Here is a 15,060-nt window from a genome sequence, read left to right as displayed (position 1 = left end):
AAAGCACAGGCCTGGGGGTCGGAAGGTCACGGGTTCTAATTCCGGCTCCGCCACTCATCTGCTGTGTGACCTCGAGCGAGTCTCTTTACTTCTCTGGGCCTCGGTTATCTCAGCTGTAAATTGGGGATTAAGACTGTGAGTCCCACATGAGACAGGGACTATGTCCACCCTGACTTGCTTGTATCCACACCAGTGCTTAGTACAGTGTCTGGCACATGTAAGCGCTTAACAAATACCACAATTATTATTTTATTATTATTAACATAAGCTCCTTGTGGGCAGAGAGAGTGTCTTTTCATTCTGTTGTATTTTCCCTGTGGATGTTCAACTTATAAGTAGGGCTTTACAGAGCCAAGAAGATGCTCTGAAATTTACAATTACAGGAAACTTTTCTAGAGAAAAGCAATGTTTGATCCATGATTTAAATGCATAATAATACCCACATCTTGAGTAAATTCTATAGTTAGGTGGTGGCTTTGATGTGGCTTTTTTGGAGGTACATTTGTTAAAAAATAAAGCCCGGGGTGTAATGGTTGCTTTTCTTCTCTGACTACATCTCTCCATTTCTCTGGGTGCCTGCTATTGTTTACCTCTGTGATTGTGTTTCAGAACTGAGTAAAAGCCCATTACCTAAGAAAAGAGCCATTTACAGAATAAAGTGGTCTGTTACAGACCGCCTGGCTCATCCAAACAGATGGGAGATCAGGTTCTTTTGGGAAAAAATGAGAATGGAGTCAGGGTTCATTCATTCAAGCATATTTATTGAGCCCTAACTGCATGCAAAGCACTGCAGTAAGTGCTTCGGAGAGTACAACATGACAATAAACAGACACTTTTAAAGCAACAGACAACCCACCACCACCACCGGCATCGCTAATAATAATAATAATAACTGCATTTATTAAGCGCTTACTATGTGCAAAGCACTGTTCTAAGCGCTGGGAAGGTTACAAAGTGATCAGGATCAAACATTGCTTTTCTCTAGAAAAGTTTCCTGTAATTGTAAATTTCAGAGCATCTTCTTGGCTCTGTAAAACCCTACTTATAAGTTGAACATCCACAGGGAAAATACAACAGAAAGAAAAGACGCCCTCTCTGCCCACAAGGAGCTTATGTTAATAATAATAAAATAATAATTGTGGTATTTGTCCCACAAGGGGCTCACAGTCTTAATCCCCATTTTACAGATGAGGTAACTAGGCCCAGACAAGTGAAGCAACTTGCCCAAAGTCACACAGCTGACAAATGGCAGAGCCGGGATTTGAACCCTCAACCTCTGACCGCTACCGCCACATCTCAATCAATCATTTTTATTGAGCGCTTACTGTGTGCGGCACACTGTACTAAGCACTTGGGAGAGTACAATACAACAATAAGCAGACACAGTCCCTGCCAACAACAAGCTTACAAGTCTAGATGGTGGCAGATAGACATCAATACAAATAAATAGATTATGGATATGAACATAAGTGGTGGGGGACTGGGAGGGGGGAAGAACCAAGGGAGAGAGTCAGGGAGGGTCAGAAGAGGAGAAGAGGAAACGAGGGGTTTAGTCTGGGAAGACCTCTTGGAGGAGACGGGCCTTCGATTAGGCTTTGAAGGAGGGGAGAGTCATTGTCTGTCGGATCTGAAGAGAGAGAAATTTCCAGGCCAGAGGCAGGACGTGGGCGAGGGGTCCGCGGCGAGATAGGTGATCTTTCTGGACACATCCATCTTGCAGAAATAAAAGCAGAATCCAGAAAAGATATTAAAAAAAAACACCCGCGAATTAACGTGGCTCTGTTATTTTTGCCCCTGTTGGAACTCCATGGGGATGGACTCCTTTAGTGCCTTTCTATCTGACGACGTTTCAGGTAAACCTCCCTTTATCAAATTTAACTTTGAAAGACACGGGTCTCGCGTCCTCTCAGTAATTCCCCGTGGATCTCTCCTGGGCGGAGAGAATTATGACCAAAGCATATCTTTAAAGTCAGTCTGTTGGCTTAAGCACTGGCTAGATTCGGCACAAAGGTTCTTTATGACTCATAAATCAAGTGAAGAGCATAATAAAATCCCACATCTTTGGGCGGATCCATAGAATGCATTTTCCTGAGAAAGAATCTCCAGTCTCTTTCCCCTTTGGAAACCAAGGAAGTAAAAGAAAAATAGGTCCTATTTATCCAAATCCAGACGGTCTGTCCCTTTTTTCTTTTAAATGAAAAAGTAAAGGAAAGGGGGAACGTTATTTATTCACAATGTGTTCTCCAGAGACCAGCCTTCTGGGAGGCGACATCTTGCTTTCACAGCTCTCTCTTGGGATTGCAGGTATATAAGCAGGCATTCCGCAAGCCATTCCAATTGAAACAAAACAACACTTGATCATACAAATCAAACAGAGGTAATGGAAAAAGTATCCCTAGATGGGAAGGTTAAAAGAAACCACAAAGGGTCATTCACAAAAGTTGCCTAAGTGTATCTCAAAGTGCTTTGGCATGAGAATGGTTAGTGGTTTTCCTCGGAGAGTTTTTTCCAAGATTAAGGAGATGGAGAACAGAGCAGATTTCCAATCCCCCTGAATTTCCCACCACCCTTTTTCATGCTTGCGACTCTCAGAGTTGGGAAAAGAGATGGGAAGCCTTCGAAGAAAGGGAAGCAGCATGGCCTAGTGGAGCATGGGCCTGGAAATCACAAGGACCTGGGTTCTAACCCCGGCTCTGCCACATGTCGGCTGTGTGACCTTGGGCAAGCCACTTCAATACCTCTGTGCCTCAGTTATCCCATCTGGAAAATGAAGATTAAGACTGTGAGCCCCACGCACGACAGGGTCTGTGTCCAACCTGCTTCTCTAATGGGGGGCCAGGAGTGGGGGAAAAGGGGTAATGACCTCCAGCTAAAGTAAAAATAATAATAATAATGATAATGGCATTTGTTAAGTGCTTACTCTGCGACAAGCACTGTTCTAATTGCTGGAGTAGATACAAGGTAATCAGGTTGCCCCATGTGAGGCTCACAGTCTTAATCCCCATTTTACAGATGAGGGAACTGAGGCAGAAGAAGTTAAGTGACTTGTCCAGAGCCACAACCTGACAAGTGGCAGAGCAGGATTAGAACCCACAACCTATGACTCCCAAGCCCATGCTCTGTCCACTAAGAAGTACCCACTGTGATGCCGGGTTGGGAGTGGGAAGGGAAACGACAGGAAGCTCTTCGTAGCGCACACCTCTGCCGACTTTCGTGACTTTTCTTTTTTAATGGTATTCGTTCAGTACTTACTAGATCATCCAGACGGTCAATCAATCACATTTATTGGGCGCTTACTGAATGCAGTGAACTGTACTAAGAGCTTGGGAGAGTATGGTATAACATTATAACAGACACCTTCCCTGCCCACAATGACATTAATAGAAATAAATGACAGATATGTACATAAATGGTGTAGGGCTGGAAGGGGAATGAATAAAGGGAGCAAGTCAGGGCGAAGCAGAAGGGAGTGGGAGAAGAGAAAAGGAGGGTTTAGTCAGGGAAGGCCTCTTGGAGGAGATGGGTCTTCAATAATGCTTTGAATTGGGGGAGAGAATCTGTTGGAAAGGAGGAGGGAGGATGATCCAGGCCGGGGGCAGGTTGTGGGCAAGAGGTTACTAAGGTAATCAGGTCAGATGCAATTCCTGTCCAACATGGGGCTCACAATCTAAGTAGGAGGGAGAACAGGTATTGAATCCCCACTTTACAGCTGAGGAAACTGAGGCCCAGAGCTGTTGTGACTTGCCCAGGGTCACCCCGCAAACAAATGGCAGAGCCGGGATTAGAACCCAGACCTGTGCTCTTGACACTAGGCCACCCTGCTCCTCTAAACATTGCCCCCACATCCTCTAAGGTCATTCTGCCCAGTTGGAGAACGCAAAGCTTTAAGCTTCCTCATGGTTTCAATACACGGTAACTCCTGGGTGGTAAAAATAATGAGGCGATAAAACCGCCCTGCTCCTCTTTAGAAACACGACAGTAGGTCTTGTAGACAAGAATCTCAGAAGTCAAAAAATGGGGATTTCAACAGGATGAGAAAAATGGAGGAGCAGTGTAGCCCAGTGGACAGAGCATAGGTCTAAGAAGTCAAAAGGACCTGATTTCTAGACCTGGCTCCATGACTTGTCTTAGGGAAGCAGCATGGCTCAGTGGAGAGAGCCCGGGCTTTGGAGTCAGAGGTCATGGGTTCAAATCCCACCTCCACCAATTGTCAGCTGTGTGACTTTGGGCAAGTCACTTAACTTCTCTGTGCCTCAGGTACTTCATCTATAAAATGGGGATTTAGACTGTGAGCCCCCCATGGGACCTGATCACCTTGTAACCTCCCCAGCGCTTTGAACAGTGCTTTGTACATAGTAAGCACTTAATAAATGCCATCATTATTATTATTATTGTCTGCTGGGTGACCTTGGGCAAGTCACTTCACTTCTCTATGCCTCAATTACCTCATCTGGAAAGTGATGATGATGATGGTATTTGTTAAGTGCTTACTATGTGCAAAGCACTGTTCTAAGCGCTGGGGGGATATAAGATGATCAGGTTGTCCCACATGGGGCTCACAGTCTTCATCCCCATTTTACAGATGAGGGAACTGAGGCATAGAGAAGTTAAGTGACCTGCCCAGAGTCACACAGCTGACAACTGGCGGAGCTGGGATTTGAACCCATGACCTCTGACTCCAAAGCCCTGGCTCTTTCCATTGAGCCACGCTGATTCTCTAAAAGTAGTACAGAAGGCCCTAGTGAGATTTGAACTCACGACCCCTGGCTTACAGGACCAGTGATCTAAACCTTGTGCTATAGGGCCACTTACAAAATGAGGATTATGACCATGAGCCCCAGGTGGGACACAGCCTGTGTCCAACCCGATTATTTTATCAGTGCTCAGAAAGGTGCCTGGCACATAGTAAGTGCTTAATTGTCTTTTATGCCCTGGAGTCAAATCCAACCTATAGCGATTTAATGGATACATCTCTCCCAGCCTTCCCAGACTGAGCCCCTTCCTTCCTCTCCCCCTCGTCCCCCTCACCATCCCCCCATCTTACCTCCTTCCCTTCCCCACAGCACCTGTATATATGTATATATGTTTGTACATATTTATTACTCTATTTATTGATTGATTTATTTTACTCGTACATATCGATTCTATTTATTTTATTTTGTGAGTATGTTTGGTTTTGTTCTCTGTCTCCCCCTTCTAGACTGTGAGCCCACTGTTGGGTAGGGACCGTCTCTATATGTTGCCAACTTGGACTTCCCAAGCGCTTAGTACAGTGCTCTGCACACAGTAAGCGCTCAATAAATACGATTGATTGATTGATTGATTGATCTCTCCCAGAAAGCCTCACTTTCCCTCTGCGATCGTTCTGGTAGTGAATCCATAGAGTTTTCTTGGTAAAAATCTGGAAGTGGTTTACCATCTCCGCCTTCCGTGCAGTCAACTCGAATCTCCACCCTAGACTCTTTATAATAATGGCATTTATTAAGCGCTGACTATGTGCAAAGCACTGTTCTAAACGCTAAGAGTCTATAGACTCTTTCCCATGCTGCTGTTGCCCAGCACAGGTGGGTTTTGAGTTGGAGCAGATGGTCTGTCACACACTAGCCACTGCCCAAGCTAGGAATGGAATGGGAAGGCCTCGTCTTGACTCTCCCTCCCGGGAGACTGGTAGAGGACCAGAAAATCTCCAGGTGACATCCTAAGAGGGGAAGCGCTTAATAAATACCACACACACAAACACACACACATCCCACCCGAGTGGGTCATTCCGTGTAGTTTCATGAAAATAGAGTGTTAACTGAAAGGATGCTAGATGAAGGGTAGTTTCCCCTGGGAAATAACGTCAAGTGAATTCACACATTCCCAAGAACCACAAAATGTACCTAAACAATATAAAAAATACCCAAAAAAACAGTGACAAAATATGTAAGAAACACAGCTACGTGGTCAAATAACCGTTCAATATGTACCGTTAGTGAAAGATTTTGAATTTCATTACTTTGTGGATATGTTTAGACACAGTACTTAATTTTCGGTCATCTTTCACATCCCATTCAGCAAAATGGCAGTGTTCTCACGAGAGACCTAATTACTCTTTTCAAGTCAGACAAAGGACTTTAAAAACGAAGGGGAAGACAAAGTAAATTACACAGCAGAGGACTCTAAGTACTTCTAGAATTTAAATCAATTGGCCAATCAGTGGCATTTATTGGGCACTTACTATGTGCTTAAACACTGTACTAGGTGCTTGGAGAGAACAATATGGAAGAGTTTATAGACACATTCCAATCTGTTAATCACTCGTATTTATTGAACACTTACTATATGCAGATCACTGTATTAAGCGCTTGGGAGAGTAGTGACACAGTTGATAGACACATTCCCTGCCCACATCAAGCTTATAGTCTACAGGCCTTGCCCACAAGGCACTTAAAATTCAGTGTTATCTTATATTCACCTCTGTTCAGCCCAGCACATGGTACAGAGTAAACCCTTCAAAAATACCATAATTATCAAAAGAGATTCTCCTGCTCAAAGAAGATTATAATGGGGGATGACCATTAACAGGTTTAACTGCTTAACCAGCACAATTATTTTAAAGTTTCACTTAGATTGCCACCAAAGTAGGAACAGCACCGAACCTACAGCTTCCTTTCGAACAATTCCCGGAGTTTTTTTTATTTTGTCCAAAACCAGAAGGCGGCATCACGCCAGCGTTTTTGTCCCTTTGGCAAATGGCTGTTTACTTTGAAAACTCATCCGATCCCTTTCTTCACTTCGGGAAGCTCCAAAATCTGGCACTGGGATGGAGAGAGCCCAGTCTCCACGCTTGAACTGCCTCCAGGAAATAAGGTGGGAACTTTGGATGCACAGGAATAAAACAATTCAGAGAAGCTGGCTGTCTGAATGGTTAAGAAGGAGAGTAATGACTAAATCCCACTGCTACTCCTGTGGAAGCAGCATGGCTCAGTGGAAAGAGCCCGGGCTTTGGAGTCAGAGGTCATGGGTTCAAGTCCTGGCTCCGCCAATTGTCAGCTGTGTGACTTTGGGCAAGTCACAACTTCTCTGTGCCTCAGTTCCCTCATCTGTAAAATGGGATTAAGACTGAGCCCCCCATGGGACAACCTGATCACCTTGTAACCTCCCCAGCCCTTAGAACAGTGCTTTGCACATAGTAAGCACTTAATAAATGCCATTCTCATTCTTCGTATTATTAGACTATTATTATCAGCGCCTAGAACAGCGCTTTGCACATAGTAGGGGCTTAACAAATGCCATTATTATTATTGTTATTAGACTGTAAGCTCCTTGTGGGCAAGGATCAGGCCTACCAAACTTTATCATACTGTTCTTTCTGAAGCGGTTAGTACAGTGCCTTGCCCTCAGTAAACACTCAGTGAATACCATTGATTAATTAAACCATTGCCACAAATACACTATCAACCCTTGCCCTAAAGGGTGAAATTGAAATCAACTTGCAGGGATGTTTGTGCTGCTCCTTTCTTCTACAGAACAGCTCAGGCGCGGCGGCTGAGAAGAAATCAGCTTAACGCTAAAGATTCTATCTAATTTATTGGCCACTCTTCCATCTCAAAGGCCATTTCTCCTCTTGCTGTTAAGTTTAAACTGGGGCCGGGACCGGGGTCTGACACGGAGGCGGAATGAAAATAATGTCACCGTTCTTCAGCTAACATCTGGTCTCTAACATTTGGGTCGGTGTTGTGGAGAATACTGTTTTCCATCTGCAGTGACCAGCCACATTTGAGAGGAGATTAAATGAGAAGTCGTCGTCAGAACAGCTGTTCATTTGATTCGCTTTGTTTTATTTCGTACTGTCATTTAACCTCCACGTAAATTCTCGGGTGACCAAGAGAGCAGAATTTGCATTTTGTGTGTGTGTGTGTGTGTGTGTGACTAGATGTTTGTAAATTAGGGGAGAGTGCGAGAGACTGGAAATTTTATTCCTTAATATGGAGGACAGAGGATAGAAAAACCTTGTTGGCTTGAGGGGTCTATAACTCTATAGCCTCATCTGCTCCCATCTATTACCATTTAGTAGCTACTGGGAGTCATATTTTGTTTTACACCATTTTCATCCAATTAATGTGTCGTCCTTGTTTGAAGATGCATGAGTCCATCAGCTCTTTAAAAACACATTTTAAGACACCGCAGCTCACATTTCAATAACACCTTGCATATTTTCAAAGGCTCCTCTTTTTGTCCTACTCAAAAAAGAAAATTCCCCAAAGCAGGGAATCATATTTTTGGCTCAAAGCGGAGGTAACTTCAAAGGAACCTGCTAACAAAGAGCGGCTTGCAAATGTCGGTGATATTTTTCACAGATCTTCACCAAAAGAACCTGTGAGGGTCCAGGAGACTGGGGGAAGGGAAGAGAGATGGGGGCTTATTGGATGTTTTATATCCTGAGGAGAAAACCAGCAAGATTTTAAAACAACTAACAACCTGTATACATCTTGGGAAAAGCCTTTGCGTTAGAAAACCAAGCGGAACTGCATTTCTACATTTCTTCAAGAATTCTCCCAACCGCACAGTGAGGGTTCAATAAATTCCACTGATTGATTGACTGATTGATTGATTCAAGGCCCCTACTATATTTGCTACTTACCGTCAAAGCAGTGAAGTGAAGAGAAGCAGCGTGGCCTAGGGGAAACAGCACAGGCCTGTGAGTCAGAGGACCTGAGTTCTAATGCTGAACTTGCTTGCTCTGTGACCCTGGGCAAGTCACTTAACTTTTCTGGGCCTCAGTTTCCTCACTGTAAAATGGAATTCCACATCTGTTCCTCCTCTTAGACTGTGAGTTCCATGCGGTGCAGGAACTGTGTGGGACTTGCTTAATTTGTATTTATCCCAGTGCTTAGAACAGTGCTCTTAAATACAATAGTAAATAAATGCAGCAACAAAAAGATGAATTGTTTTTGAGGGGTGCATGGGTGGAATTCGTAGAAGACTATCCAAAGCACCAGAAAAGCAGTAAGATGACAGATCCATTTCCTGCACAATTCTATTTAACTCTATTAAATAATTGAGTTAATTCTTTTTAACGAGCTCTACACTGTAAGCTCCTTATGGGCAGGGAAGCATCTGCTAATACTGTCATTTTGTACTCTCCCCAGTGCTTAATACAATGCTCTGCACACAGTAAACAATACCACTGATTGATTGATAATAATAATAATAGTGGTCTTTGTTAAGCCCTTACTATGTGCCTAGCACTGTACTAAATGGGGTGGATTCAGTGCTTGGAACATAGTAAAGTGCTTAACAAATAGTATCATCATTATTACAAATCACAATCAAATCAAACCAAATCGATAATCAAATCGGGGAAGCAGCATGGCTCAGTGGAAAGAGCACTGGCTTTGGAGTCAAAGGTCATGGGTTCGTATCCTGACTCTGTCATTTGTCAGCTGTGTGACTTTGGGCAAGTCACTTAACTTCTCTGGGCCTCAGTTACCTCATCTGTAAAATGGGGATTAAGACTGTGAGCCCCCCGTGGGACAACCTGATCACCTTGTAACCTCCCCAGCGCTTAGAACGGTGCTTTGCACATAGTAAGCGCTTAATAAATGCCATTATTATTATTATTATTATTACAGACAGAGTTAGATACAGTCCCTGTCCCACGTAGGGCTCACAGTCTCAATCCCCATTTCACAGATGAGGTAACTGAGGCACAGAGAATTAAAGTGACTTGCCCCAAGTCACCCAGCAGACAAGCGGCAGAGTCGGAATTAGAACCCATGACCCTCTGTCTCCCAGCCCTGGGCTCTGTCCACTAGACCACGCTGCTTTTTAGACTGTGAGCCCACTGTTGGGTAGGGACTGTCTCTATGTGATGCCAATTTGTACTTCCCAAGCGCTTAGTACAGTGCTCTGCATATAGTAAGCGCTCAATAAATACGATTGATTGATTCTCCGGTAGTTCTACTATTTTTCACTCCGGCCCTGTATTTGCCATTTCTCCACCGCCCTTCCCGCAACAAAACATCTGCTAGTGATGACCGCTGGTTCTGGGAAGGAGGAGGCATGTTTAAACCAACTAAGCAACCTCTCAGAAGAGCTGAATGATTTGTAATACAATCTATCATTCGTCTAGCCGGGCATTATCGGCAGGGAAAAAAACCAACCTGTCAGCCTTTCCAAAGTCTCAGCTTCTTTGTCCTAAGGGTAAAGCCTACTTGAGTAGAAGCAATCTGTGCTTCTCTTCTACTTCTCCAAGCGCCTAGTACGGTGTGTGCAATTTGATGGGCTCTCAAATTATCTGGTCTTTGAGTACAGCCTCGCCATGTTCCTAGTTCACCTGAACAAGGAAGCGCTCATCTCTGCATTTTTGGATTATTCGGGGGATCTACTGAATGGATTTTTCAAATGTTTCCCGCACATCTCTCCTTCACTGAAAGTAATTTCAGGTCTGGGTGTCATGTCCCTTCAAGGCCCTGCTGAGAGCTCACCTCCTCCAGGAGGCCTTCCCAGACTGAGCCCCTTCCTTCCTCTCCCCCTCATCCCCCTCTCCATCCCCCCATCTTACCTCCTTCCCTTCCCCACAGCACCTGTATATATGTATATATGCTTGTACATATTTATTACTCTATTTATTTATTTATTTTACTTGTACATATCTATCCTATTTATTTTATTTTGTTAGCATGTTTGGTTTTATTCTCTGTCTCCCCCTTTTAGACTGTGAGCCCACTGTTGGGTAGGGACTGTCTCTATATGTTGCCAATTTGTACTTCCCAAGTGCTTAGTACAGTGCTCTGCACATAGTAAGTGCTCAATAAATACGATTGATTGATTGATTGATTGATTGATTGATGAAAGAGAGCTTTTTAATCGTTCAGCGAATCGGTCAATCGATGGTATTTATTGAGCACTTAGGATGTGCAGGGCTTGGGAGAGTACACTAGGAGCAGTATGGCTCAGTGGAAAGAGCCCGGGCTTTGGAGTCGGAGGTCATGGGTTCGAATCCCAACTCCACCACATGTCTGCTGTGTGACCTTGGGCAAGTCACTTCACTTCTCTGAGCCTCAGTTACCTCATCTGTAAAATGCGGATTAAGACTGTGAGCCCCACGTGGGACAACCTGATCACCCTGTAACCCCCCCAGCGCTTAGAACAGTGCTCTGCACATAGTAAGTGCTTAACAAATGCCATCATTATTATTATTATCATTACAAAAAAGTCCATAGGCACATTCCCTGCCCTCTAGGAGCTGACAGTCCAGAAGGGAAGACAGACATTGGCATAAAAAATATGGATATGTACATAAGTGTTATAAATCCGTATAAACCTGAAACTTCTCTCAGGATCCTAATGATGATTTGAGAATTATGGCATTAAGCAACTATTATTGTGCTAAACCCTGGCTTTACCTCAGTTTCCCAGATGGGAACTCCCCAAATACTCTGCAGTCTTGAGAAGCGGCGCGGTCTAGTGGAAAAAGCACCGGCCTGGGACTTGGAAGGATCTGGGTTTTAATCCCAGCTCTGTCACCTGTCTGATGGGTGACCTTGGACAAGTCACTTCACTTCTCTCAGCCTCAGTTACCTCATCTGTAAACTGGGGATTAAGACTGGGGATAAACGCTTAGTACAGTGCTCTACACACAGTAAGCGCTCAATAAGTACGATTGAATGAACTGAATGACTGTGAGCCCCATATGGGACATGGACTATGTCCAACCTGATTAGTTTGTATCTACCTGAGTGCTTAGTACAGTGCATGATGCATAGTAGGTACTTAACAAATACCATTAAAGGAAAAAAAAATATTCTCCTTACTGGAGGAAGGTAACTGAGCAATCGGAATCCTGAACAAGAAATTGGGGTTTGAACTAATACAACTCCAGCAATGAAAGAAGTGAAAAAACATGATGTTCAGAAGTAATACCAGGTGGGTTTGGGGAGTTTTTTTTGTTTTGTTTTCTTTTTTATGGGATTTGTCAAGGGCTTACTATGTGACTGGAACTGTTCTAAGCACTGGGGTAGATACAAGTTAATCAGGTTGGACACAGTCCCTGTCCCAGATAAGGCTCACAGTTTTAATTCTCATTTTACAGATGAGGTAACTGAGGCACAGAGAAATGACTTGTCCAAGGTCACACAGACAAGTCGCGGAGCTGGAATCAAAACCCGTGTCCTTCTGACCCAGGTTCTATCTACTAGGACATCCTGCTCCTCTATTTCTGGTTTGTTTTAACTGAGAATTTTGGTCTAAGCTCCAGGAAAATGAAATATACAAAGGGGAGAAGGCAAAGGCATTCAAGCATGTCACTAGTCTTTTAAAAACAAAATTAACCCAGAGAATAAAGTTTGAAATGGTTCTTTGTGCATTTCCTATTTCTAGGACTTGCTTTAATATGGTTGGGACTGACTGTTTGAGGGCGGTGGAGAACAGTTTGTGTCATTCAAGCCGTAATCGGAAGAGATAGACGTTTGAAGGGTATTGGTTTCTCTCCCGACAGCCAATTTAGCTGTCTTTTGTAACAGCCAATAAATATCAGCAACGATGGAGGCAGACAAAGTGACCTTCTCTTAAACTTAGTCGAACACATCACCACATTTCCCGCTTGACATACTCAGTCCTTTGATGAGAGGGTATGAGAATCAGCGAGGGCTAATGGAAAGAGTCCTGGCGAGGCGTCAGAGGACCTGGGTTCAAATCCTGTCTCCTCCACTTACTTTCCGTGTGACCTTGGGCAAATCACTTCACTTCTCTGGCTCTCAGTTCCCTCATCTGCAAAATGGGGATTCAATTCTCCCTCCTATTTTGACTGTGAGCCCCTTGCGAGGCCTGCTTAACTTGTATCCACCCCAGCACTTAGTACAGTGCTTGGCACATAATAAGTGCTTAACAAATACCACAGTTTATTTTATTTTATTGATGTGGTGATTAAGCTTGCATTTTGTCCAAACCAAACATTGAGGAAGGTCATCTGTAAGCACCCCCATTTGGGGGGATCAGACCACCATCATCATCATCAATGCTATTTATTGAGCACTTACTGTGTGCACAGCACTGGACTGAGTGCTTGGAAGAGGATGACACAGCAATAAACAGACACAATCCCTGCCCACGATGAGCTTATGGTCTAGAGGGGGAGACAGACACTATATATATATAATTTATAGTGTATAATTTATAGATATATACATAAATGTTGTGGGATTGAGGGTGGAGCGAATATCGAATGCCCAAAGGTCGCATATCAGTTACCCTTCCAACCTAGTAGCCACAGAGGACTCTGGAGCCTTGATTCAGGCTGGGACTTTGTCTGAGATGAGTGCACTCTATCTACCCCAGTGTTTAATTATTATTATTATTATTATTATTTATTATTAATACTACTACTACTATTACCACATCTTTAAATTGGAGATTAAGACTGTGAGCCCCATGTGGGACATGGACTGTGTCCAACTTGATTAACTTTTATCAATCAATCAATCTATCGTAGTTATTGAGCGCTTACTGTGTGCAGAGCACTGTACTAAGCGCTTGGGAAGTACAAGTTGGCAACATATAGACACCGTCCCTACCCAACAGTGGGCTCACAGTCTAAAAGGGGGAGACAGAGAACAAAACCAAACATACTAACAAAATAAAATAAATAGAATAGATATGTACAAGTAAATCAATAAATCAATCAATCGTATTCATTGAATGTTTACTGTGTGCACAGCACTGTACTAGAGCCCATTGTTGGGTTGGGATTGTCTCTATCTGTTGCCGAATTGTACTTTCCAAGCGCTTAGTACAGTGCTGTACTGTACTTACTGTACTTAGTAAGTGCTCAATAAATATGATTGAATGAATGAGAAGCAGCATGGCTTAGTGGAAAAAGCCTGGACTTGGGAGTCAAAGGTCATGGGTTCTAATTCCGGCTCTGCCACTTGTCAGCTGGGTGACTTTGGGCAAGTCACTTCACTTCTCTGGGCCTCAGTTACCTCATCTGTAAAATAGAGATTAAGACTGTGAGCCCCACATGGGACAACCTGGTAAATTTGTATCTCCTCCAGCGCTTAGAACAGTGCTTGGTACATAGTAAGCACTTAACAAATACCATCATTATTATTACTAATGAATGAATGAGTGTGCAATATAAAAGAGTCGATAGACACATTCCCTGCTCACCAAGTGCTCAGAACAGCTCTTGGCACATAGTAAGCACTTTAACAAATGCCCTAAAGCATGTCATATTAATAGTAATTATGGTATTTGTTAAGTGCTTACTATGTGCTAAGGACTGTTCTAAACACTTGGGTAGATACAGAGTCATCAGGTTGTCCCACATGGGGCTCACACTTTTTTCCCCATTTTACAGATGAGGTAACTGAGGCACAGAGAAGTTAAGTGACTTGCTCAGGGTCACACAGCAAACAAGTGGTAGAGGTGGGATTAATAATAATAATAATGGCATTTATTAAGCACTTACTGTGTGCAAAGCACCGTTCTAAGCTCTGGGGAGGTTACAAGGTGATCAAGTTGTCCCACCGGGGGTTCACAGTCTTAATCTCCATTTTACAGATGAGGTAACTGAGGCACAGAGAAGTTAAGTGATTTGTCCAAAGTCACACAGCTAACAATTGGCGGAGCTGGGATTTGAACCCATGACCTCTGACTCCAAAGCCCGGGCTCTTTCCACTGAGCCATGCTGCTTTTATCATTATTATTATTATTACTGTTATTATGGAGAGAATCCACTGGACTCCCAAGTTTCTCACTCCAGCTTTCTGGCTTCTCCAGGACGCTCTGAACGTGCTTTGACAAACAGGACTTTGGCAGCGGGAGGAGGGAGAGATCACCGATGTTTTAGAAAGGCTACTGTCGAAACGGTCCAGGTGCGGCCTCGTGCTGGGATCGGAAGGCCTCCGCCAACACAATTTCCACTCGACGAGGGTCACCGATCCTCCGTGCCCTTGACGGACTGAGGGAGCCGCTTTTGGCCAAATATCCCCGAACCCTTCCGCCCCACGACCTGCCCATTTGATCGATGGAGACGAGGCCAACGGACGTGACCCCAGCCCGCCCGGGCCAGCT

General features: G+C 43.9%; 1 protein-coding gene across 1 annotated transcript in view; it reads right to left on the bottom strand.

Moving 5' to 3' along the window:
- Nucleotides 1-1,609: 1,609 nt before the first annotated feature.
- The window catches only part of PHF14 (PHD finger protein 14), a 314,667-nt gene continuing 301,216 nt past the window's right edge, over nucleotides 1,610-15,060 (bottom strand). Inside the window, exon 20 of the mRNA XM_038769100.1 lies at nucleotides 1,610-1,713. Coding sequence (XP_038625028.1) covers nucleotides 1,612-1,713 — 102 coding nt within the window. The 3' untranslated portion in view covers nucleotides 1,610-1,611. The remainder of the gene's footprint in view (nucleotides 1,714-15,060) is intronic.

The sequence above is a fragment of the Tachyglossus aculeatus genome, chromosome 2 (assembly GCF_015852505.1).
Source record: "Tachyglossus aculeatus isolate mTacAcu1 chromosome 2, mTacAcu1.pri, whole genome shotgun sequence".
In the NCBI taxonomy this organism is placed as follows: Eukaryota; Metazoa; Chordata; class Mammalia; order Monotremata; family Tachyglossidae; genus Tachyglossus; species Tachyglossus aculeatus.
This window is presented reverse-complemented; position numbering and strand designations above follow the sequence as displayed.